Consider the following 24,470-nt stretch of genomic DNA (forward strand, 5'->3'; position numbering starts at 1 on the left):
GTAGGTTTGGACTGGCGTTTCTGTGTAAAATGCATTTCTTACCACGGGCCAAAGTCAAGAGTTTAACAGACGCTGTCTCAGCTCGGAGCTTCTGGACCATTTGTTGGCCCCGTAAGAAAGAACCTCATCAAAGTCTCCCTCCCAGGCACACAAGGTCAGGAAAAAATGCACACACAATTGCTGGGGGTCCCCATGCTCGCTTTCTCAACGAGGACAGCAAGATACCTGCCCCCAAAGCATCAGAGTGGTGACAGGAAGAGGCCATCTGAGCAAGCACCAGCCGCTCATAGGGGACAGCTGCCACCAGGGCAGGGACTGGGGACAGGATGAGGAGGAGGAAGGCTCCACCAATCCATGTCCGTCCCCAGCGCTCATCCTCACCCGGGTTAAGGACCCCAACTTGGAAATAATGCAGGGACCCGATGTAGGGCCAGAGAGACACTGATGAGCTCGGGCTCCAAGCCCAGCTGAGCACTATTTTTCCTAACTGCTTGACAGACAATTCACATTCTATGCAATCTGCCTTTGTCAAGGGTGTGATTCGAGGAGTTTTAGGATATTCACCGGTTGTGCAGCCATCACCACAATGAATTTAGGAACATCTTCATCACCCCAGAGAGAAACCTGGTGCCCCATTAGCAGACGCTCTCCATCCCCCCAAGCCTGCTGCAAACACTAATCGACTACTTTGGGGATTTGCCTATTCTTTCCATTTCCTAACTATGGATTCGCACAACATGTGGCCTTTTGTGTCTGGCTTCTTTCACTGAGCATCCTATTTTCAGGGTTGATCCATGTTCGGACCCAATCTATCCTTCATTCCTTTTTACCACCGAATAGTATTCCATTGTATGGATACACCACATTGTGTTTACCCATTCATCTGTTCAAGGGCATTTGGGTTGTTCTCTCTTCGTGGCAATTTTGAATAGTGAGTGAAGCATCAACATAAACCTTAAAAAAAAAAACACATATATATCTCCTTCAGGGACAGCACTCACACCCAAATCTGATATAAGCCAGCTAAGTGTGCACAAAAAGGATATATATCCCTTTCTTTCTTTTTTCTTTCCAAGGGATCTCCTAACAAGAACATTAGGAGCAGCCTAAAAGCGGGGCTCTAAGAAAGAAAATCTAAATAATAATTGTAGAAACGTGCAATGAGGCCCAAGCAAAAAATAAAATAAAAGCAAAGCCCAGCTGCACACAATAAGATTGAAATTCTGCGTGCTGCTTCAACAAAATTTCAAATCATTAAAATCTCATTATACTAATAATATGTTTTCTAGTTAGACTTAACTAAAACACTCTCTTCCCCTAACACAGTGCAGACATTATCAGAAGCAGCAGCAGGATGCTTGAAGATGACAGCTCCTGGGGCACCGTGTCTTCCATCCCGTGGCTGCAAATGCCTGCAGCCTACACCTGATTAGGCAACAGGACAGAAATTACAACTGATTTAGGGGATGAGCTTCCCTCCTGAGCTCCCAGCCATTCACTTAAGTTCTTGTTTCCTAAGCGTTCTTGAATGGAAGCACCTCCCCAAATATATCATGATGGTCTCATTCTATTTTGTTATTTCTTCCCTTTTGCCACCAGCCGGTCCCTGGTCTTCTCTTCCTGCATGTGTCTGTGATGTGCAAAGTGGGGAGTTGGGGTGGTGGTGGTGGTAGAGGTCATAATGATAGCTAATACCAAAAAATAAAAATAAATTAAATTAAAAAAATAAAATAAAAAATAAAAATAAAAAAATAAAAAATTATAACTAACACCCTAACGGAGGGCTTCCTACGTGCGTGGCCCAGGCAATTCCCCCAAAACGTTGTATTATTTTTTCAAACACAGAAACACTTAAAGAACTTGACACTAAACACGTAAAGAACTTGACACTAAGCATCCACTGCCTGGAGTCTACACTAACACTTTGCTCTAAGTGTTTCATTATGTATCCGTCCACCCCTCTATCCATCCAGCAATCCACCTGTATGCCTTTCCCACGGCTGCCCTACCAAGATACTACAACTTTAGGTGTCTTAAATAAGACAACACAAATGTAGTATCTTATAGTTATGGGGGTCAGAGGTCCAAAATGGGTTTCACTGGCTAGAATCAAGGTGTCGGCAGGGCTGTGTTCCATCTGGAGGGTGTAAGAAGAATCTGTTTCTTTGCTTTACAGCTTCTAGAGGTGCCCACACTCCTTGGCTTTCGGCCCCACATCACTCCATGGACACATCTCTTTCTCTTAACTGACTCTCCTACCTCACTCTTAGAAGGACCTTGTATCTACCTGGACAATCTAGGAGAATGTCCCCCATCTCAAAATCCTTAATCCCATATGCAAAGTCCCTTTTACCACGTAACAAGATAGAGTCACAGGCTCCAGGTACCAGGATGCGGACATCTCTGGGGGCCATTAATCGACCTACCACAACACCTTTTCTATGCATTTCAAAGTTGCAGAGGGGGATACATTCCCCCTAAGTATCACTAACTGATGTTCAGTCTTTATTTCCAGTTCTTTTTTTCTTTTGAGTTAAAATATGCATACAATGCAGGACACCCGAATGGCTCAGTGGTTGAGGGCCTGCCTTAGGCTCAGGTCGTGATCCAGGGGTCCTGAGATCGAGTTCCACAGCAGGCTCCCCACATGGAGCCTGCTTCTCCCTCTGCCTGTGTCTCTGCCTCTCTGTGTGTGTCTCTCATGAATAACAAAAATCTTTAAAAAATAAAAAATAAAACAAAATACGCATACAATGGAATGCACACTCTTAAGTGCATATCCAGTGAGGGTTGACAAATGCTTGCACCTGTGTATCTCAAACCCCCATCCAGATGGAGGACATTTTCATATTCAAGGAGAAAATTCTCTCCTGCTCCTCCCCAGTCAAGCCCTATCCCCATCCCAGAAACAACCACCATCACTTCGTTTCATCCACTGGAGAACTTCACAGAACTGGCACTACCATACTCTTTTGGGCCTGGCTTTTTTCCCTAGGCCTAGCGTTTTGAGGGTCACTGTGTCGTTGCAATGAATTCATACTGTACTTCATCCCTTCTCATCAGCTCAGTAGTCTGCCATATGAATAACCGCCCCCCACCCGCCACCCATCCCACCTTGCTCCTACTGATGGACACCAGAGCTGCTTCCAGGTTTTAGCTATTATGAATAAAGCTATGAACATTCTTCTACAGACCTTCTTATGGACACCGACTTCCATTTCTTTTTTTTTAAGATTTTATTTATTCACGATATATATATATATATATATATATATATATATATATATAGAGAGAGAGAGAGAGAGAGAGAGAGAGAGGCAGAAACACAGGCAGAGGGAGAAGCAGGCTCCATGCAGGGATCCCTGATGTAGAACTCGATCCCAGCACTCCGGGATCACGCCCTGGGCCAAAGGCAGACATTTAACCGCTGAGCCACCCAGGCATCCCCTGACTTCCATTTCTTGAGTCAATATCTCAGATTGGAATTGCTTAGTCATGGGGGTGGATATATGTTTACTTTCTAAAGAGACAACCATGCTCACTTCCTAAGTTTGCACCACCCTACCAGCCCTGGAAGGAGTGAGAGCTCCAGCTGCTCCACATCCCCACCAAGGCCTGGGTGACCATTGCAGCTGTTCTGGTGGTTGTGGAGTATATCAGGTTCTCATCTGTGGTTCATTTCCTGGATGACTAATAATGCTTTTCTAAATGCATATTGGCCATTTGTCCATCTCTGGTGGAACATCTGTTCAAACCTTTTATCTATTCTTTTATTGCATTTCTTTCATTTTCTTATCATCAAGTTGTGGGAGTTCCTTACATATTCTAGATGCCAGTCCTTTATCAGATATGTGTTTTGGGAATTGTGATAATTGCAAGTTACAATAAGAAACATATATATAGGGATGCCTGGGTGGCTCAGTGCTTAAGCATCTGCTTTTGGCTCAGGGCAGGGATCAAGTCCCGCATCGGGCTCCCTGCAGGGAGCCTGCTTCTCCCTCTGCCTGTGTCTCTGCCTCTGTGTCTCTCATGAATAAATAGATAAAATCTTTGGGACAGCTATGTGGCTCAGTGGTTTAGCACCTCCCTTCAGCCCAGGGCATGATCCTCGAGTCCCAGGATCAAGTCCCACATCAGGCACCCTGCGTGGAGCCTGCTTCTCCCTCTGCCTGTGTCTTTGCCTCTCACTCTCTGTGTCTCTCATGAAGAAATAAATAAAATCTTTAAAAATGAATGAATGAATGAATGAATGAATAAATAAATAAATAAATAAATAAATAAAAATCTTGTAAAGAAACACATATATTTGGCTTTCATCCCAGTTCCTGGCCCAGAGTTCCTAAAACTCTAATAATTTCCTAAGTGATGAGAAAGAGTCACCTTAGGAAAAGGCTGGTTGCCATGGGCCTAGAGAATTGGAACTCTTCACCCCACTTCCAGCCAACCCCCCCGCCTCTGGGGTTACAGATTGAGTTCAATCACCAGTGGAAAATGACTTAATCCATCGTGCCTATGTAAAGAAGCCTCCATGGAAACCCAAGAGGACGGGTTCAGAGAGTACCCGGGCTGGTGAGCATGAGCAGGTGCAGGAGAGTGGCACTCCTGCCCCACACCACCCCCTCTGCATCTCTTCCATGAGGCTGCTCCTGAGTGCACCCGTGCATACAAGCTGCGATCTGTCGAGTGAAATGTTTCTGTGAACTCTGTGAGCCTCACTAGCAAATTAATTCATGGAACCCAAGGAGGGGGTCACAGGAACCTGTGACTTATAACCGTCACTCAGAAGCACAGGTGAGGACACGGACTTGCAACTGGTGTCTGAATGTTGGCGGCCAGTCTTGTAGGACTGGGCTCCTACAACCTGTGGGGCCCAATGACACTGTCCCCAGATGAAGTGTCAGGATTGAGCTGAATCACAGGGCCCCCAGCTGGTGTCAGAGAACTGCCTAGTGGGCAGGTGGGAGGAACCCCACATCAGAATTAACATCGGAGCCACAGCTGGTGTCCATAGAGTGGAACCAGTACCAGAATCCCCAAAATATTTTCTCCCACTCTGTGGCTTGACTGGGCCCAGTTTAAATGACATTGCATTTAATAACCACAATTCCCCCATAACCCTAGGGTTAAGTACTCTTTATAGAAGAGGAAACCGAGGCACAGGGCAGGGAAGTACCTTCCCCAAGGTCAAAGCTTCACAGCGCAGCAGAATCAGTTCAAACCTGGGACATTGGGCCCCAAGATCCACAGCCCTAACCGCCACACAGATGCTTCCTGCTTACTCAGCAAACACAAAAACCACTTTACGTGGCTGAAGATCACTTCGTATCATTGCCTTCCAAGAGGACACAGGAAGCCCAGGACTCAGGCCAGTGAGGACACTGGCACTGAGTCAACAAGGCCAGCAGGTATGCTCAGGATGTGGTGCTCCCAGGGGGCAGAGAGGGGCCCCCACCCGCTGGAGGCACCCATGAAGCCAAAGGGCAAATGGCTCTGGGGCAGGGGGCAGCCAAGGAAGATGAGGGGGAGGGGGTGCTGGCCAATGGCTGGGCAGGCGACACCGAGAGACTCAGAGTCAGTAGGGTTCTGGACGGTAACCACCGCCCAGGGTCTGTCCTCCTTCTGCAAATGCCAACAAGTCCATTCAGCACAGAATGGACCTCATTTGTCTGCTCCGGAGCACCTTCCTGCCACCGTGGCTGAGAGCATCCCAACTGCCAGAGAAGAAATCGGCTTTCCCGCTTGACGGGAGCCAACTGGGAGGATCACTCGCAGGTGAATCACCTCCTGAGTGTGCAAGGCTGGGACACTTACAAGTGAGGCTGCCAGCTGGAGGCGTGTCCTCTGCAAGGAACCTGACCTCACTTCCTTCTGCACCCTGTCTGCTCATCTGCAAAATGGGAATAAACACCCAGCACCCACTTCCCCGCTTTGTGCGAGCACGAGGTAAGGGAGTGCACGTAGTGTGCAGCGCCGAGCCCGGGACGTCACGAGGGCCCCACATGGCTTAGCCATGAGCCTGGCTGCTGGAGACTCCATTCTGGCTTCTTCTCCTTTCAATATTTTCCCTCACTTCCTCTCTGATGATCTTCGATCGCTCGCTATCAAGGATGGGTTCATTCTCACTTTGCAACACAGTATTAATTTTCAAAACAGGAAACAAAAGAGAGAGATGAAGACCCTTCCAATTAAGCTTTGGGAAAGAGTTCCTTTAAATTCCACCTGTACCAGGGATCCCGGGGCGGCTCAGTGGGTCGGCACCTGCCTTTGGCCTAGGGTGTGATCCTGGAGACCCGAGATCAAGTTCCGCGTCGAGCTCCCTGCATGGAGCCTGCTTCTCCCTCTGCCTGTGTCTCTGCCTCTCTCCCTCTCTCTATGTCTATCATGAGTAAATAAATAAAATCTTAAAAAAAAATAAACAAATAAACTCCACCTGTACCAACGAGTTACGAACACCACCACCAGCACAGCGTTCCCCTCTCCCCAGCCTGCAGCGAGGATGCTCTATTCACACACAGTGCGACACCTGCCGGGTTCTGGCGGACGGCCACCCCACGGTTCCCCTGAACCCCACAGCTGCTTCTGGGAGGGCTGGATGCAAGCAAGCTCTGAGCACACCCCAGGAGTTAGGGAGCGTCTGCTCCCTCCTTAACTTTTTTTTTTAAGATTTTTATTTATTTATTCATCAGGGAGAGAGAGAGAGAAAGAGAGAGAGAGAGAGAGTCAGAGACACGGGCAGAGGGAGAACCAGGCTCCACACAGGGAGCCCGACGAGGGACTTGACCCCAGGACTCCAGGACCACGCCCTGGGCCAAAGGCTGAGCCACCCAGGGATTCCTCTCTCCTTAACTTAATAACTTACCATGGGAGCAAAGCCTAGATCCTTCAGAATTATCATTCTTCATATCAAAGTATGAACATATAACTTCTTTTAAACAGGCTACACTATTAAGATGGCCTTCCTTGGGGCAAACCAACATTCGTGACGGATTCTGTTGGCTAAGAAGGAAAGGTTCAAAGACCCAGATGAAGGACAGACATTTTCAAAATGCCTCAACTCAAATGAGCTCACTTTCCACTGCTGACATGCATTCTTTTTTTTTTTTTTTTTTTTTTTTTTGCCAACCGTTCTAATGCTTTAAGCTGGCGAGGAAGCATCAGAGCACCAAGGTGGACGAGCATCCCTCCTGATGCTGAGCTGGCCTCCCTCCCCAGGGACGCAGCATCCGACTCAGACACACGCGAGGAACTTGCCATTTCTCTGCAGTGCACACCTCACCTGCATAATCACCGTGTTTCCTGGTCACACCGGGCCAGAAGTAGAAGGCCAGCATCCCTCAAGTGCATATTTTTAAAGGATTTCTGTAACTTGGTTACCAACAGCCAGCTAGCCACTTTGTGGAACATAACGGGAAGGAAGAAGCCAGGGGCACCTGGGTGGCTCGGTGGATGATAGCGTCTGCCTTCGGCTCAGGTCACCATCCTGAAGTCCTGGGACGGAGCCCGGAGTCGGGCTCCCTGCTCAGTGAAGAGCCTGCTACGCCCTCTGCCCCTACACGCTGTTCATTCTTTCTCTCTCTCACTCTCACTCACCCTCTCTCTCTCTCAAATAAATAAAATCTTTAAAAACGGGAGGGAGGGAGGGAGGGAGGGAGAAAGAAAGAAAGAAAGAGAAAGAAAGAAAGAAAAAGAGAGAAAGCAAAGCAAAGCAAAAAGCAAAGAAGCCAGAGCTGTGGAAATGATAGAGGACCAGCCTGAGAAGGGGCTTCTGTTTGGGGCTGACAGTCACTTAACACTCAGCCCTCCCATTCGGCCCCGGCCTGACTGGTTAGTCCAGCAGGATCGCATTATTTCCCACCCTGAGCCCAGACACAGCCTCAGAATCCTTCTTAACACAGGCGCAGGCAGTCCTCACAAACCCAGCTGAGTCTGCTCCCAAGGGGAAGCCGCCCTGCCACCCCTGCTCTGCCACCAACCCTCCGCTCCGGTGTCCGCGTCAATGCCCTCACTTGCCAACCTCGCCACTAACACACACTTACTGAGCACTCCCCGGACTGCTGACGAGGCTTCGCCTCCTTCAAGGCAGTTATGCTCACACCGCCTAAGGGCAAGTGCCACCAGGCTCTGCGTGAGCCCCATCGGGAAGGAGGCTCGGGGTGAGGCAGCAGACCGAGCGGCGGGGACGGGGACGCGAGCCAGGGCCTGGCTCTGCCACCCGCCCACAGCCTCCCACAGAAACACACTGCCTTCCTGGGCGAGGGCGAGGGCCAACCAGCTGGGAAACCCACAGTGTTAGCACCCCTGCACTTCCCCACCTCAGGACGGAGGAAGAGAGGGCCCTGGAGCCCCCGAGGAGTTCCTGCAGCCCCAATGCTCCGGGCAGGTAGAAAAAGAAAGGATTCCCCTAATGCAGGACTCCCAGGTGCCGTGAGCCCCACCACTCATCCCCTTCTTCTTTTTTTTGTTTTATACATATATATATACATATATGTAAAATATACATACATATATTTGTAAATATATATACATATTTAAATATATACATATATTTTACATAAAGTATACACGTATATATTTACATGTGTAAAAATATTTATGTTTATATATGTAAAATATATATGTGTGTATATATATTTTATTGGAGTTCGATTTGCCAACATATAGCAGAACACCCAGTGCTCATCCTGTCAAGTGCCCCCCTCAGCACCCGTCACCCAGTCACCCCAGCCCTGCCCACCTCCACTTCCACTGCCCCTTGTTCGTTTCCCAGTTAGAAGTCTCTCACAGCTTGTCTCCGTCTCTAATCTCCTAATGACAGAAAGCGGTCTCTCCTTTGAGTACGCGTCACTAACAAGTATCTCGGTGATGCAAAAGCTGCCCAAAACTTCTCGAAGGGAGTGCGTCCCGCATTGCGCTCTCTTTACCGCAACAGCAATTAGTACCGACGAGCAGATTAACACGGCAGTGCCAACACGTGCTTGGAACGTGCCCTTAAACGCACTGATCTGCTGTTCGGCCTCGACGTCATACAGTAAACAGCAAACACACTCACGGGGAAGCAAAGCAATCCCGCACCTGAAGCCTGAAAAGGGTACGGCTGATGCCAAGGGAAAACTGCTTCCTTCGGGCCCACCTTTTATGCGACGGCACCACCCATCTGAACACAAGAAAACCTTAGGTAAAGTCACCTGCCCTTGCCAACCGCAGCAGCCGAAGATCGATGACTCAGAGCACTTAAAAACCGCTCACAGCAAGCACTTAGCCAGCTAGGTCCTAGAAAGATCCCTTCATTATTCTGACGACCGGACAGGGAGTGTGATGGTGAGCAAGTTCCAGATGTGTGATAAATATTAATTCCAAGGAGTTGAGACAGGAATTCAAAACAGAGCTCATCTAATGAGTGTGGGGTTGCCAGGGCGCCCTGACTCTGCTGGGCCTGTGCAGGGATGGCAGAGATGCTGGAACCACACGGGGCTTAGCCGTTCCTAAAGAGGCCTCAGGACAGAAAGGTAGGGAACAAGAAAGTCATTGCTCTGGGCCCGGGATCAGTTTCCCTTTCTTACAGAAGCAAAGATCCCAAGAGATCTGAGTGGGCCACCGAGACAAAAAGCCCAGTGTGGCACGCGTCGAGGTGCCTACGTGTATTTCTCCTGTAAATGCCCCCCCGCCCCCTCCCTACCCAGCAACAGTGGAACAAGGAGAAATGCTGGATTTGAAGATTGTGATCAGGATAATAATCAAAGGAAACTTCACAAAGCCACACCAAAAGCTCCCCTGAAAGTCGCTTCCTCTTGGCCAGAGAAAGGAAAAACAGAACAGTGGTTTCCAGTGATTTCCAACCCCACCTCCCCAGAGATGTTGCAATCCAGGAGCTGAGCGGAGACACAGCTGACCTGACAGCGCATTTACTCCCTGACCACCAGCTGCTCCCACCGACAGAAGCACCTCAAAGAAGAGGCATTTGGGTCTGGAGAAAGGGATGTGGAACTGCCTGTCTCCACCATGGCAGGTTCTGCAGAGAACCTCACAGGCCTGATGGATCCCAACAGGACCTCCACTGGTTTCTCTTATAAGAGACCGTTCTAGAACCCACACTGTATGTGGCCCTGGTCCTCACCTACTTATATCCTTCCATGGTCTTACCAGCCACTCTTTCCCTTCTCGAGGTTAAGAGGCCAGCTGACCTCAAACATGACCTGCACTTAATGTTCTAAGGATCCTATAGAGCACCAAAGTGATCACGTGTGCGCCCGGAAATGCAAAGAATTCCAAGAGTCCTACTTCCCCGGCCAAAGAGACCAAACTCAGGACAGATCCTTTTCCTGTATGCTGCCACAAAGACACTATTCCAGTTTTATTTTTAAAAAGTAAATCGGAGGGCTGTAGAGATCTGCTATAAAACAGCATGTACGGGGCACCTGGGTGGCTCAGTGGTGGAGTGATCCCGGGGTCCTGGGATGGAGTCCCGCATCGGGCTCCCCGCAGGGAGCCTGCTTCTTCCTCTACCTGTGTCTCTGCCTCTCTCTGTCTCTGTGTCTCTCAAGAATAAATAAATAAAATCTTAAAAAAACAAAACAAAAAAACCAGCACATAGAAGTCACTTCAAAGTTTGCAAAATGTCCTGAACGAACCAGCTACAAACTACCACTTATCCCGGTGCGTCAGCCCTGCACGTCTGCCCGCACTCGTGGGAGCTGGGGCCTGGGCAGGGAAGGCAGGCCTCATCTAATCTGTTCTCATGCAGAATGTCTTCATTCTTAGAGGGGAGGGCCATTACTCCTGTAGCTGCTCCTGCCTCGTGGTCCCCGGAATGCAGCTGGGAATCTAGCTTCTTTTGGACCCACTGACTGCCTAGGGGAAGCCAGCCTGCGCCTGCACCTGGATGCCCGCCCGCCCACTGCACCCACAGAGGCCTCCAGACCTTCTCAAGTAACAACGGTCATGCCATGACCGGCACGCCACACCACAGCCCAGCCACCGTGAACTGCCTGCACTTCCCCAAAAGGAACTCGCTGGGGTCTCCTCCAGGGCCCCCGGCGGGACACCCGTACTGAACCCCCTCCTCTGGCAAATCCCCAGCTCTCCTTTACGTGCAACCAGGGAACCACTTCCTCCGGCCAGAACCCAGAACCATGTCCAGGTTGTGTGTCTCCCACAGGTGACGGTCGCCAGCTCTGAGGACAGGCCCGGGGCCACCGTGCCCGACAGCTCCCTGCAGGCCAGGTGAGCACAGGAAAAGACTCCTTTATCTGTGACCTTAGGCCTGAAGTCAGGGGCACCTCCTCCTTCTGCGGTCCCGGGAGGGAGGAACAGCCTTCACCTCCCGCTTCTGGGGAGAACCTGGCTGCATCCTTCTGAGCTTTCAGGAAATTTGAAAATTCATTTCTTCTAGGTAGCAGCTCTCACACATCTCCCCACTCTGGCAATCTGCCCCCCGCCAGGACCCCGCTCCCCCAGAGGCTATGACTGGTCCCCAGGACCCAGCGTGTGATCCCAGATTCTTCCCTTTAAGAAACTGAACAGAGAGCCCCAGATGCTGAGCCCCAGGCCAGGGAGGTTCACAGTGGGGCTCTGGGCACCTCTGGACTCCTGGGGCTGAGGGCCTGGAGTAGCTTCGTCACCACTTCAGGCTACTTGAAGTTCTTGAGACACCCCAGGAAGCGTCCCCCTGGGCACTCTTATGGGAACACCTGGGGCCAATAATTCACTGTTGTGTGTTGTGACAACACAAGCTGTGTTGGGGGATGCTCACAGCATTCCTGGCCCCGGACCCACCAGATGCCAGGAGCACCCTTACCTCCAGTCATGACCACACAACATGTCCCCAGACACTGCCATGTCCCCTGGGGGCACAACCACCAGCCACTCATATATCCAACCAGGTGAGAACCACTGGTTTAAACCCATGAGGTGGCTACTGGGTAAGGCTGTGTTTTCTCAACTTGAAAATGAGGGGGAAATTCCACCCTGCATAGACCTTGCAGTTAGGTAAAAATTCCTACCTCGCAGGGCTAAATTACAGGGCATCTAGGTCCAGGTATTATTACATTAGGGACTACTATTACAGAGCAGCGTTTACGTGGGCTGTGCTGGGGTCTACGCATCGTCAACACAGCTGATCGCTCCGCAAAAGCCGAGGGGATCACCGAGGTTAACAAAGGTGGTGTAGAGATCCTCTCCGGCAAGTTACTGAAAAAGAAACGTAATACTCTCAACCTTCAAGCTCGCTGCCACCTCGTGATCCCTTGAGATTTCGATCCCCAGGGCAGGCTCCATCGCTATCTTGCTCATTGATCGATGTTTCTGAGGCCGACACTTGGGAGATGCTCCAGGAGAGAAGCAGAGGACGAGCCACCGACTGGGACAAGGGACCCCACAGAAGGCTCATCTGAGAAAGGATCTGCATCTAAAGTACACAGATTTCTTAAAATCCAACACTAAGAAATCAAACAACTTGATTCAAGATGAGCCAAAGATCTGAACAGACACCTCACCAAAGGGGACGTACAGATGGCACATAAGCACATGAAAAGATGCTGCGTGTCGTTAAGGGGGCAGGGAAGGGAACCTAAGACGGCTCTAACAAAGTACATTTACGAAAACACACGTAGACACACACACACACACACACACACACACACACAGAAGAGGAACTTCCTACATGCTTTCTTTGCTCAGAAAGAAGGGACAGAAAGAGCCTCCAGATTCGGCTCTGGTGGCTGGGGTCTGGGATGAGGGCAGGTCCTCAGAGCAGGACGGGAGTCGGGAGGGGACCCTCCATGGGGCCCCTTCCATCCAGGGCCACCCTGGCTCCCCAGAGCCGGCTGCACACCTCTCGGGACCTTGCATGGCAGCTGCGGCCCCTGGGGTGGCCCCCGGCCCGCTGCACCTCTGAGGCTTCCATCTGTGGTCCTGAGGGGGGACCTGGGGGACCCAGGGGACCTGGCGAGGGGACTCTGCCCTCCAAGCCCGCTCTGCCCAGCTCCAGTGCAACCAAGCCAGCTTTTAATAAAGCTGCTCCTGAAAGTCTCCGGGCCTTGCACGGGGAGCTGTGGGGTTTTTCGAGCGTTCTTCCCACACTTTCCGATGTCCACAGTTACTCATAGTTCTGTTTCCTAAACCGGGCCACCATGTGACACAAAGTGGTTCCCTCCCAGAGAACATCAGCCTTAATCACGCCCTGAATTCATCCCCGGGTAACTTCCTGCATCGCTTCCTCCAAGCCCCAGGGGCCACACATTTTCTAAAATGATCTCGCCTGAAGATGACAGGACTGTCACCCCAAGTTCCTCCATGCCGTGTCCCAACCACGAGCCCTGCCGATTAGGGGTGGGGGGGAGCAGAGTCCAGTGCCTGCAGGCTCCCAGAATCCCTAACCTCCCGGAATCTTCACACCCTCCCTTACAGAGGCCTCCCCACTACCCACACTCCTGAACTCACCGCCGACTTCTAACAAACCAGATAATGAAACCCCTGCACCTGGCAGTGCCTAACCATCTCTGAGCACCCACCCTCTTCCTGAGGGTTCCATGGTAGGCAAATGAGTGCCTTCCCCCTGGGGCCCAAAGTCTGGGCCAGCCCTGCCCCAGCTCACAAGCTGCAGGAACAGCACAGAGATCAGGAGAGCAAGCCGCCAAGGCCACAGGCCTGCTGGAGTACTGACAACTCTCAATTATTCAGCATCTCATTATCCAGCCTCTGCATCTCTGCAACCCACTTCCCAGAAGACCAGTGGGAAGCCACTAAGCCCTTCCAAGCCCAGTTTTATGCCCCCTTGATTCCTGCGTCTGAGCCCAAACGGGGTTTTCAGCCTTTTGTTTGTACGGGGGAACCTCCACGTGTGCCAGGCACTCGAACTGTGAGAACCAAGGCAGGGGAGCCAGCTAACTCACACGCAAAATCACCAACAGCACTGCTGCTGTTTTCCTGTCCACGCTATTCACCACAGGATGCCCTGGACTGGGATTCTTGGTGCACCGACATCAGACCAGACTGGCCCTTGATTTACTAGACACACACTAGCTCCTAAAAGCAAAGGCAAGAAGCATTTCACTTTGGGACCAGTCTGTTACTTCAGGCGTGTATTCTTCATATTCCACGGGCGTAAATGTCCCCCATAAAAAGCCCTAACAGTCCAGAACATTCCCCTTACTTGCTATTCTGTGGCAGATTTCTTTCCCTGGTCCCTTCTGATCTCAACCCAAGCATGACCTGCTCTGCGCGCTTCTCCATCGGCCTGCACTTGCACGTGTTCTTTGAGCGCACGGTATCATAGTGCTTCCGGTCTGTTTAACCATCACAGCGGACTCCCCGTTCCTCGAAAGCAAGAGTCCTGGCTACCTCTTCTTCCGAGGCTGAACAAAGGCTGAACTTCTCTCCCTTTGCGAGAGGGAAGTATCAGTTATGCCTGTAACCGTCCCAAGTCATGAAGAGGACCCGAAATGTCTTCTGGCAAAGGGCGACGTCACTACAGGTGAGGACACACATCACCAACGCAGCAGGGATGACACAGAAGCGTGACATCACTTATCATCTCCGTTTAGGGGGTACGACTTGATAAGAGACAAATGCAAGCCAGTTTGGGCCCTTAAATCATAAGGCTCGATAGAGGAATGGCCAATTTGTTTAGGGATATTTGGAAGCCCCTAAAGGGTGACGAGGCCCTACCGGGAGGGGACTAAATAAAATAATCTGGTAAAAGCATCCCTGATGGGAAATGCAAGGATGCAACCCCCCCCCCAACACACACATAAAAACCCCTAAGGGGAATGCATGGGGGTATGCATGACCCTGAGGGGTAAAAGTGTTACACACTTCCCTAGACATGCACAGGTCCCAGGGAGAAACGAAGGGGGGTCCAGTGTCCCTGCGGGTATGCACACTTGGGGAGACACCAGGAGACCTTCTGGGGGATAATCAGTCTACACACCCGTCTCCCGTCCTTCCTTTCCTGGGGATCTGAGATGGGTCTGAGGCCAGCCCCAGGGCCGTCTCCCCCTCCTGCCTGACCTCTGCGGCCTCTTGGGCTCCTCTTTTCTCCAGAGCTCAACTCACCCAGACCCACCGGGGATCTGCCCCAGGGGAGCAATCTCCGGCCAGAACAAAGGGAAAATTCAGGAACCTGGGCCCTGCAGCTCGGCCCGCACAGGCCGGCGGGAGTCAACAGCCCTGGCAACTCTACAAAAACTTTAAAATGTAAGCGGAGGCAGGTAGTTTTTTAGAATTATTTTCCTAAGCACCAAAGGGGGAGGGGGGCTCCGGGGCCCTTGGGGGCCGCACCCCGCACACCCCCGACCCCGCCTTGCGGCCTGCGCACTCGCGGCTCCGGGGCGCCGCCGCCCCCCCCCAGCCCGCGCCCCCGCGCCCCCGCGCCCCCGCGCCCCCGCGCTCGGGGGCCAGTCGCGGCTCAGCTCGGCGCGGAGCGCCCCGGGGCCGGTGCTGCTCTGGAAGGGCGCTCGGGGACCGCGGCTCCCGCAGGCCTGGGCGCGGGGCCCTCTCGGCGGGACGGGCCCCCCCCCCTCGCAACCCAAGTCCGCCCTCCGCAGCAGCGCCCATCTGCAAACCGCCGGGCAGGGGGCGCGGGGCCGAGGATGCCCCGGCCGGGCTTTCAAGGTCCCGGGAGGAGGAAGAGCGAGGGTCAAGGGCGCTCCCCAAGGTCACGGCGGCGCGCCCCGCGGGCCGGGAGGTCCTGGGGGCCCGGGCGGGGGGGGCGGAGCGCGCGGGCCGGGAGGTCGTGGGGGGTCGGGGGGGAGGCCGGAGCCCCGGGCCGGGAGGTCGTGGGGGCCCGGGGGGCCGGGGAGCCGCCCCGAGAGGCCCGGGGAGGCGGCGGGCGGGGCGCGCGGGGCGGGGCGGGGCCGGCGGGGCGCGCGGGGCGGGGCGGGGCGCGCGGGGCGCGCGGGGCGGGCGGGCGGGCGGGGCGGCGCGCTCACCCTCCTTGGCCTTCTTCTTCCTCGCCAGCGTGCCGCCGAGCTTGCCCAGGAACGACTCGTCCTTCTTCATCCTGCGGGGCCGCGGGGTGGGCGAGCGCGGGGGCGCGGAGGACATGAGCGGGGGCCGCGCGGGGACCCGGCCGGCGCCGCGCGAGTGGGAGCCGCCCTCGCCGCCCTCGCCGCCCGCCCGGGAGGGGCCCCGGCGCCGCCCCCGCCCCGCCCCCGCCCCCGTCCCCGCCCCGGAGCGCCCGCCCCCCGCCCCCCGCCCGGGAGCGCCCGCCGCCCGCCCGAGGTCCCGAGGTCCCGAGGTCGGCGCTGCCCCTTCCAGCCCGCGCCCGCGCTCCGGGAGGTGAAGGCGCTGGGCTCCCAGTGCCGCGGGGTCCCCCCCCACCCCGGCTCCCTGCGCGCCCACTATCCGCTCGAGGAGTCGGTTCACCTGTTGAGCGTCTCCCCAGAGCCAGGCCCGGGGCTGGGGGAGCCCCGTGTGGACGGTCCCCCCCCCTTAGGAAGCCACCGTGGGCCCAGCAGAACACCTTGCCGGCTCCTAGGGGAGCTCGAGAAGTTCCCAAGAGGTGATGTGAAGGCCCAGGAAACCGGGCTGGCCTGGATTCAGGCAGAGGGAAGAGGGGGACCAGGGGACAGGGCGGAGGGAGAGGAGGGCAGGGCAGGCCTTGGAAGTGCTGGAAGCAGAGAAAGCATTTTCGAGTTAGGATGATGTGATCAGATTTGGCTCCACCAGGGGCCCCTGGGTGGCTCAGCGGTTGAGCCACCTGCCTTCAGCTCAGGGCGTGATCCGGCCGTCCTGGGAGCGAGTCTTACATCCAGGTCTCCACAGGGAGCCTGCTTCTCCCTCTGCCTACCTCTCTGCCTCTCTTTTTCATACATGAATAAATAAAATCTAAAAAAAACAAAAACAAAAACGATTTGGCTCCACCAGGTTGACTGTGGCTGACAGCAGGACAGTAGATGGAAGAGTAAGGCAGGAGCCTGGACACCAGTTCCAGGACCAAGGTGACCTAGGAGGGAGGTGAACAGATTCCCAGAGACATAAGTGGAAGGAGCCCAGACTAGTGGTCAGGAGAGTTAAGTCAAGATCCCCCTGTTTTCTGGGGGACCAGGGCTAAGGGGTGGAATCAGGCTGAGACAGGGCTGTCCCGGGGGGTCCCCTGGGAAGGGAGGAGACTCTGAGTCACAAGTGTGGCTCTAGGCTGTTTTTCCATCTGCCTTTGTGGCTACTCAGTGCCCACCACACAGTCTAACTCCTTCAGTGCCTTCAGCGATGGTCTGTGTCCTGCAGTGGGTGCCAAGCCCTATCCTCCCCCTGGGAGTGCACACACCACAGGGACAGTGACGTGCCCTCCATGACAGCACATGACCTGCACTGACACAGGACTCACAGTCATGCACTTAGGGACCCAGGGAGCTGGGGGAGAGGAGGCTAGTCCAGGAAGGGCCATCTGACCTGGGACACAGATAAAGTCACCTCTGCCTCTGTTCAGTAAAGTCAGAGAAGACTCAGCAGGCAGAGGGGAGGGACATGGGGAGAGAATGCTAAGTAATGACAGACACCCCACCCCCACCGTGGTCAGGGTGCAAAGTGACAAGAAGGAAAGGCACATGGCCTGGTGTGGACTGAGCCTTTGGGGTGGAGGGAACAAGATCAGTGCCCTGTGCCTTTGGGGTGGAGGGAACAAGATCAGTGCCCTGTTCAAAGAACCCCAAGCCACCAAGCAGGTTTGAGCAGAGGCCTGACCTGTCAGATTGATGCAAGGGATGGATGGAAGCAAAAGCCAGGGTCAGAGAGCAATTAATTCAGCAACTCCTGAAACGGGGCAGCCCTGGTCTCCAAGGACCAAGGCAGTGGCAGAGAAGGGACAGACAAGAATGAGCTTGCAGGGCTTCAGATGCCAGTGTTTGGAAAATAATTGGATGCCAGAGTCAGGGACAGTATAAGGCCAGAGGTCTCTGAGGCTTCGGAAGGCCCGATTGGGGGTGCCTCTGACCAGGCTGGGGAAAACACAGAAAGTTGTGAACTCGGTTATTGACATCCCCATGGGGTCATGGCACAGTCAGGGCTAGACAGTGCCTGCCGTCTGGATGCTGGAGGGAGCTGTCCTCTAGGGCAGGGTCTCTGGCCCCTTTGAGAAGCCAATGCACAGAACTGACAGTTTACGCTAGAGAAGCGCATACATGGGGTGCCGCATAGCGCCTCGGGAGGCCCACAGACACCACCACCCCCCCAGCCTCCTGCTGCCCTCAGCACAGCCACAGGCCCCAGGGGAGCAGAAAGGTAGCTGTAGGAAGGGCAACGGAGCATAGCTGTGCTTCTCAGGCCACGAGAACTGGCAGCAGAGGGTACAGTCCTGTGCCCCCCCCCAAGTAGATAACCAAGTGCTTGAATATTGCATCAGTGGGCCAGCTTCCCAGCAAATGCACAGAATTTACCATTTTCACTTGTTAACTGCTCATTTGAACACTGCAGAGACAGGTGGAATCCTACTTTGAAAAATGGCATTACAGGGCAGCCTGGGTGGCTCAGCGGTTTAGCCCCACCTTCAGCCCAGTGTGTGATCCTGGAGACCTGGGACCGAGTCCCATGTCGGGCTCCCTGCATGGAGCCTGCTTCTCCGTCTGCCTGTGTCTCTGCCCCCACCCCCCCTCTGTGTGTCTTTCATGAATAAATAAATAAAATCTTGAAAAAAAGAAAAATGTCATTACACCGTGAATGGATTTCTCTAGAAGACACCTGAGCCTGACACTGCCCACCTGCTTCAAGCAGGACTACTCACTACAACCAAGCAACTCCTAGCTGTAAGAGGAACTCTGCTGGGCCTTACATGATAGGGTTCCTGGAGTTCAGTGGAAATCATTCATATACAAACATAATCATAGGGACGCCCGGGTGGCTCAGTGGCGGAGCGTCTGCCTTCAGCTCAGGATGTGATCCCAGGGTCCTGGGATCGAGCCCCACTTCGGGCTCCCCACAGCGAGCCTGCTTCTCCCTCTGCCTATGTCTCCACCTCTATGTCTGTCATGAATAAATAAGTAAAATATTAAAAAAAGAAACAATCATATTTTAAATGCAGGTGTGGTATTTATTACCAAGAAATCCATGCGAAACACCAACTTCTCAGAAAGACCCTTTTCTGCAGAAAGACGATGTGTGCATTCACACACACTGGTTCCCTTGCGTATTTTGGGCTGGAGAATGGAATGATCTCTTATTAAATGCGGCTTTGAAGATTATTTTAAATTGGTGTGTTAGTTGCAATGGCTTATCTTGTGCGTGCCACAGATAGCAATCAAATACTAAGCTGTGGATTAATTTGTATTTTTTTTCAGGGCTAGACAAAGGAGGGACAACAATACGACCCCCCACTCCCCCCAAAAAAAACCAAAACTCTGCTCCTTTCTTGGCCTGGCTCCTGGGGATTTTATACGGCGTTCCCTCCGGGGTCGTCTAACCAAAACAACTTTCTAAATCACTTTACAGAGTGGCAACATCAATATTTCCTTGAAGGCTGGAAAGTGTTGGTTCTTAATTAAAAAGAGAATTTAACAAGAAGCAGAAATGTGGCTTTAGCTCCTGTCCTCATCAACTCCAACTTCCACTCCTTGGCATGTGACACACGTAGGTAGCCCACGCCACTGCTCTGCATACACTTTACATTTGGAGAATAATCATGAAAATCAGATTACATGCAGCTGCCCCTATAAAAGCAAACCATTTGATTTTGCGTTTGAAGTGTGGCTTCCAAAGAGGGGGCAGTTCCTTATAAGCTGAATGAAGGACAAGAAGCAAACATTTCATGGGTGCGCCCCGTAGCCCTGGCCGGGGACTGGGCCCCACGCTGCGCTCTCTGGGTCACCCCCGATTACAGGCCTTCCTGTCATTCTTGCTGTCCTTCCCATAAGCGGACAGGCGCACTGGGCAAGGCACACAGGTGTAATTTGTCGTAACACTTCGGCTGAGGCAAGCCGAACAAAAAGCCTTAAAAATAACGAGGTAGGAGAATGGGTACACCCATTGGTGTATTCATACAATGAAATACTACTGAGCAAACAAAAAGAATGACGGAGCGCAGGGAATCTCAAAAACGTCACGTTGAGAGGCAAGGCCACACACTGGAGGTGTGCACATATTTGAGGTTCAATGAGGATCCCTGGGTGGCTCAGTGGTTTAGCGCCTGCCTTCAGCCCAGGGCGTGATCCTGGGGTCCCGGGATCGGGTCCTGCGTCGGGCTCCCTGCATGGAGCCTGCTTCTCCCTCTGCCTGTGTCTCTGCCTCTCTCTCTCTCTCTCTCTCTGTGTCTACCATGAATAAATAAATAAGATTTTTTTAAAAAAAAGAACAGGTGACCTCTTCGCTATGTGGAGGGAGGTTCCCGTGGCAGGAGAGGGTCTTGCCTGGATCCGGGCACCCGGCAGCGCCGGGCAATGCGAGTGTTCCATGTGTTGCCCTGGGGGGTAGTCACTCAGGTGTGTACATCTGTCCGCCGAGTATTTGCAAATTTCCCCGTATATCCATTCTACCTCCATAAAGTCTTGGGGAAAAGAAAGTAAACAAACGTCACCTCCAGGCAGGATAACTTGGATTCTTTTTACCTTGCCTGCTTTGGGGTTCTCTTCCTTATCAACAAACCTCTTAGGGCCCCGCGGCTCTGCGAGCACTTAGAGAGGGTTTTAAAGCTGGGCACTTTCTCCAATCTCCCTGTCATGTGACTAAAAAGAAATGATGTCTTTCAAAAAACGAAAAACAGCCGTTAGCGCTTTGGGAGAAGAAAGGGAACTCATCCTAGGAGGAGGAGGAGGAGGAGGAGGAGGAGGAGGAGGAGGAGGAGGAGGAGGGTGTATGGAGCCTGTGAAATGTTTTCTTGCGTTGCTTATTTTCCAACCTCCCACCAGTGGCTGGAGAGTCAGAAGCGTGTCAAGAGGGGAGAGAAATAATTAATTCAGCGATGGAGAAAGTGTCCTATTTCCCCCCAGGTTATGTTTTGGGTGCGATCTCTCCATGCCCTGGGGCTGCATGTTCAAACGGGCTGTGATCATCACGTCTAAAGTCGCCTTGCGGAAGGTGCTGTTTCATTAGTTTGCTCGTGGAGCGATCTGGCAAGAGAGTGACGTGTGATTTTCACAGTAAACGCTAGGAGCGTGAAAGGATGACCACACTTGCCTGGAATTTAAACACTGTGGTGGTAGCGCTTTCTCCCGTCCCACATGTGAGCGAAACATGAATCACTGATGACCGTGATCAGCAGCCTCTTACTCAGTGATTTTGGAACCATCAGCAAACTTCAAGACCACGGAAGTTGGATTTCCATCTATTAGCAACTCCTCTGAGTTGTCAGTTTGCATAGTAGGCAAATTAAGCCACATCTGCACTTTGTTCCTGAAAACGTTTTATGGATGAGGGAACGGGTGAGAGGTTGGCACCAAATTATTGATTCCTTCTGTGGAGGGGAATTGGTAAAGGTTTCTATAAAAGATTAGCCCTCAGACTTTCCCCCAAGCTTTTAGAGAGCAAGTTCTTTGAAAAATGCCAGTTCCTTTTAGATGGCTGGGAGAACAGAGGCCAGGTCTGTTAGACATTCACAACATAGTCTGAATTTCTTTCATTATTAATTTGCTATATATATATATATATATATATAGCATCAAATATATATATTTAATATATAATATATATATATCACCTGCCTGCACAATAAAAAGCTTTGCTGGGATCCCTGGGTGGCTCAGTGGTTTAGCGCCTGCCTTCAGCCCAGGGTGTGATCCTGGAGTCCCACGATCGAGTCCCATATCAGGCTCCCTGCATGGAGCCTGTTTCTCCCTCTGCTTGTGTCTCTGCCTCTCTCTCTCTCTCTGTCTCTCCTGAATAAATAAATAAAATCTTAAAAATAAAATAAAAAGCTTAGCTTTCCTCCTCGCACCTAACTGGGGAGCAGTGAGGGAACGAGAGCTGTGCTTTGGGTGGCCGGGAAGACGATGAAGGGTGGGGCACTTTGGGGCAGTGAGCAATGGTGTAGGGTAGGGGTCTGCAAGGGCCCAGTCAGTGGATATGTTCAACTCTGCAGGCCATACAGCCTGTCACAGCTCCTCAGGTTCGCTGCTGCAGCTGCAGACAATACATCAGCAGATGAGTGTGGCTGTGTTCCAATAAAACTTTATTTATGCACCCAGAAGTTTACATCTCACGTCATTTTAGCCTATCACGAAACAGTCTTCTTTTGATCTTTTTTTTTTTTTCAAAACATTTAAAATGTAAACCCATTCTTAGCTCACAGGCCATACAAAAAACAGGCATCGGGCCAGATTTGGGAGCAGACTGTGCCAAAACTGAATTTCGCTTTACTGTACGTCTTTGCCAGGAAGCCCTAGCACTGGTCATGATGATGGGACTGCTAGAAATCGGTGTTTAGAACCTGACCAGGATTCAGATCCTGTTGTTCTGAACTCTGAGGAAGTACACAAAATCCTTCCTGGTGGTAGAAATGCATCATTGACACAGCACTTCTGAGAGTGGGTTGGTAACAATCCCACTTCTTATGTATCTCATTCTATAAAACAATCTGTACTATTATATAAGGTAGAAGTATATTGCAACATGGCTTGTCTTTTTGGAAAACAGGAACCACCTAAATGTGCATCCGTGATTACGTAAATCATAGCTGAGTCTAGCTGCACTCAACATTTTTTTTTAAGGATTTTATTTATTTATTTGAGAGAGAGAGAACACGAGCCGGGGGAGGCGCAGAGGGAGAAGCAGGCTCCCCGGTGGAACAGGGAGCCCGATGACAATGTGGGGCTCGATCCCAGGACCCTGGGATCATGACCTGAGCCCAAGGTAAATGCTTCACCAACTGAGCCACCCAGGCGCCCCCACATTCAACATTTTATGAACAGGGTGGAGCTGTGCTCCTGGTGCACACGCCCCGTCCGTGGTATGGCGTTAAGTGGAAAAGCATGATTCCAGGCCTTGCAACGCACTGCAGACAACACAAAGCCCTGCCTGGTGGAGCTTACATTCTAACGGCAAGGGAATTAAATCAGCAATTTGTAAACCCCGCATATATCTGTGTGTACATTTTACACATATGTGTGTAGACACACGTGCATTTTACGTATATATAAACCTGCATGGAAGTCTCCAAATATTGTCAGCGGGCGGGGGGGAAAGAACTGATGGGAACTTTGCCTTCTATCTGTCAGTACAAAAAAAAAAACAAATTGATGTTTATGTAGGGCAAAGAGAACTGATTTGAGGGCTAATTAGAATACGTCTTGATTGAGAAAGTGGGTACTCGGTGCATGAGCATCAGCTCAAAACAGTGCCATTTACCAGTGATTCGTTCCCGCTCTCAGCTCATAGGGTCAAGTGTGTTCCTGGATTATCCACCTGCCACACCTACTGCGGTTCATTGCTGATCGTGATCAGAGGCTGAGCAGCTGTGAGCAAATTATGCTCTTGAATCAGGAGCGTGTTGAATCGTGGAGCTCCACTCCATGTGGCAAATTATCTTGAGACTGTCAAAATTTCAAATTTAGGGAAATCGGTAAAACACAAGTTTTGAAAAGACTATTCAACCATTAGTGCTATTTAAATGTTTAGTATAAAGAACTGTTAAAATGGGGTGCCTGGGGGGGGCGCCTAGGGGGCCCAGTAGGTTAGGCATTGGCCTTGGGCTCAGGTCATGATCGGGGTCCTGGGATCGGCCCCACACCGGGCTCCTCGCTCGGCAGGGAGTGTCTGCTTCTCCCTCTGCCTGCCCCTCCCCCTGCTCATGCTCTATCTCTTTCTCTCTGACAATAAATAAATAACCTTAAAAAGATAAAAATAAATAAAATGGGGCTCCTGGGTGGTTCAGCTGGTTGAGCGTCCATCTTCAGCTCAGGTCATGATCTTGGGGTCCTGGGATCAAGGCCTGCATCGGGCTCCCTGCTCAGTGGTGAATCTGCTTCTCCCTCTCCCTCTGCCCATTCCCCCTTTTCATGTGCTCCCATTCTCTCTCTGTCTCAAATAAATAAAATCCCCAAAAAAAGAACTATTAAAATATGGAGCTTAATATTTTTCCCAGAAGCGCCCAATTGGCAGCAGAGCGGAGCCCCTTGCCCTCGGGGGTGGTGTCCCGGGCCGCCCCACGTTATAGGGTCTGTCTCACGCAAACATTTTTCGATGAGTGAAAGTTGCAGCTTTTGTGTCATTGAAAAGAACAGCGCAAAATCAGAGTCTTTGTTCTAGAAGCATCGCGCACATAGTAGATACTCAGTGAATAGCTGAGGCGTCCCAGAAGCTCGTCTCTGAAGGTGGAAACAACCCAACTGCCCATGGACAGATGAACGGACAGACACAGCGTTGCTGACCCAGGCGTGTATACGTGAGATTGACACATGCCACGACACGGATGAACCCCGGGGACATCATGCTCCATGAAAGGGGCCTGACACGAAAGGACGAAGCCTGTGTGATTCCACCCACATGGGGTCCCTAGAGGAGTCGCATCACAGCGACGAAGAGAATGGTGGCCACCGGGGGCTGCGGGACGA

The 24,470-nt window shown here is 52.0% G+C and overlaps 1 protein-coding gene across 3 annotated transcripts in view; it reads right to left on the reverse strand.

Annotated features, from left to right (window-relative positions):
* Positions 1–16,102, reverse strand: part of PARVB (parvin beta) — a 96,812-nt gene extending 80,710 nt beyond the window's left edge. For 2 of the 3 annotated variants that reach the window (XM_055329397.1, XM_055329398.1), the window contains exon 1: positions 15,927–16,102. In XM_055329397.1, coding sequence (XP_055185372.1) covers positions 15,927–16,041 — 115 coding nt within the window. In that variant the 5' untranslated portion in view covers positions 16,042–16,102. Of the gene's footprint in view, positions 1–8,036; positions 8,121–15,926 lie in introns of those variants that run through there. The other variant, XM_055329400.1, reaches the window with a different exon arrangement.
* Positions 16,103–24,470: the final 8,368 nt, after the last annotated feature.

The sequence above is a fragment of the Nyctereutes procyonoides genome, unplaced genomic scaffold (genome assembly GCF_905146905.1).
Source record: "Nyctereutes procyonoides isolate TBG_1078 unplaced genomic scaffold, NYPRO_anot_genome, whole genome shotgun sequence".
Classification (NCBI taxonomy): domain Eukaryota; kingdom Metazoa; phylum Chordata; class Mammalia; order Carnivora; family Canidae; genus Nyctereutes; species Nyctereutes procyonoides.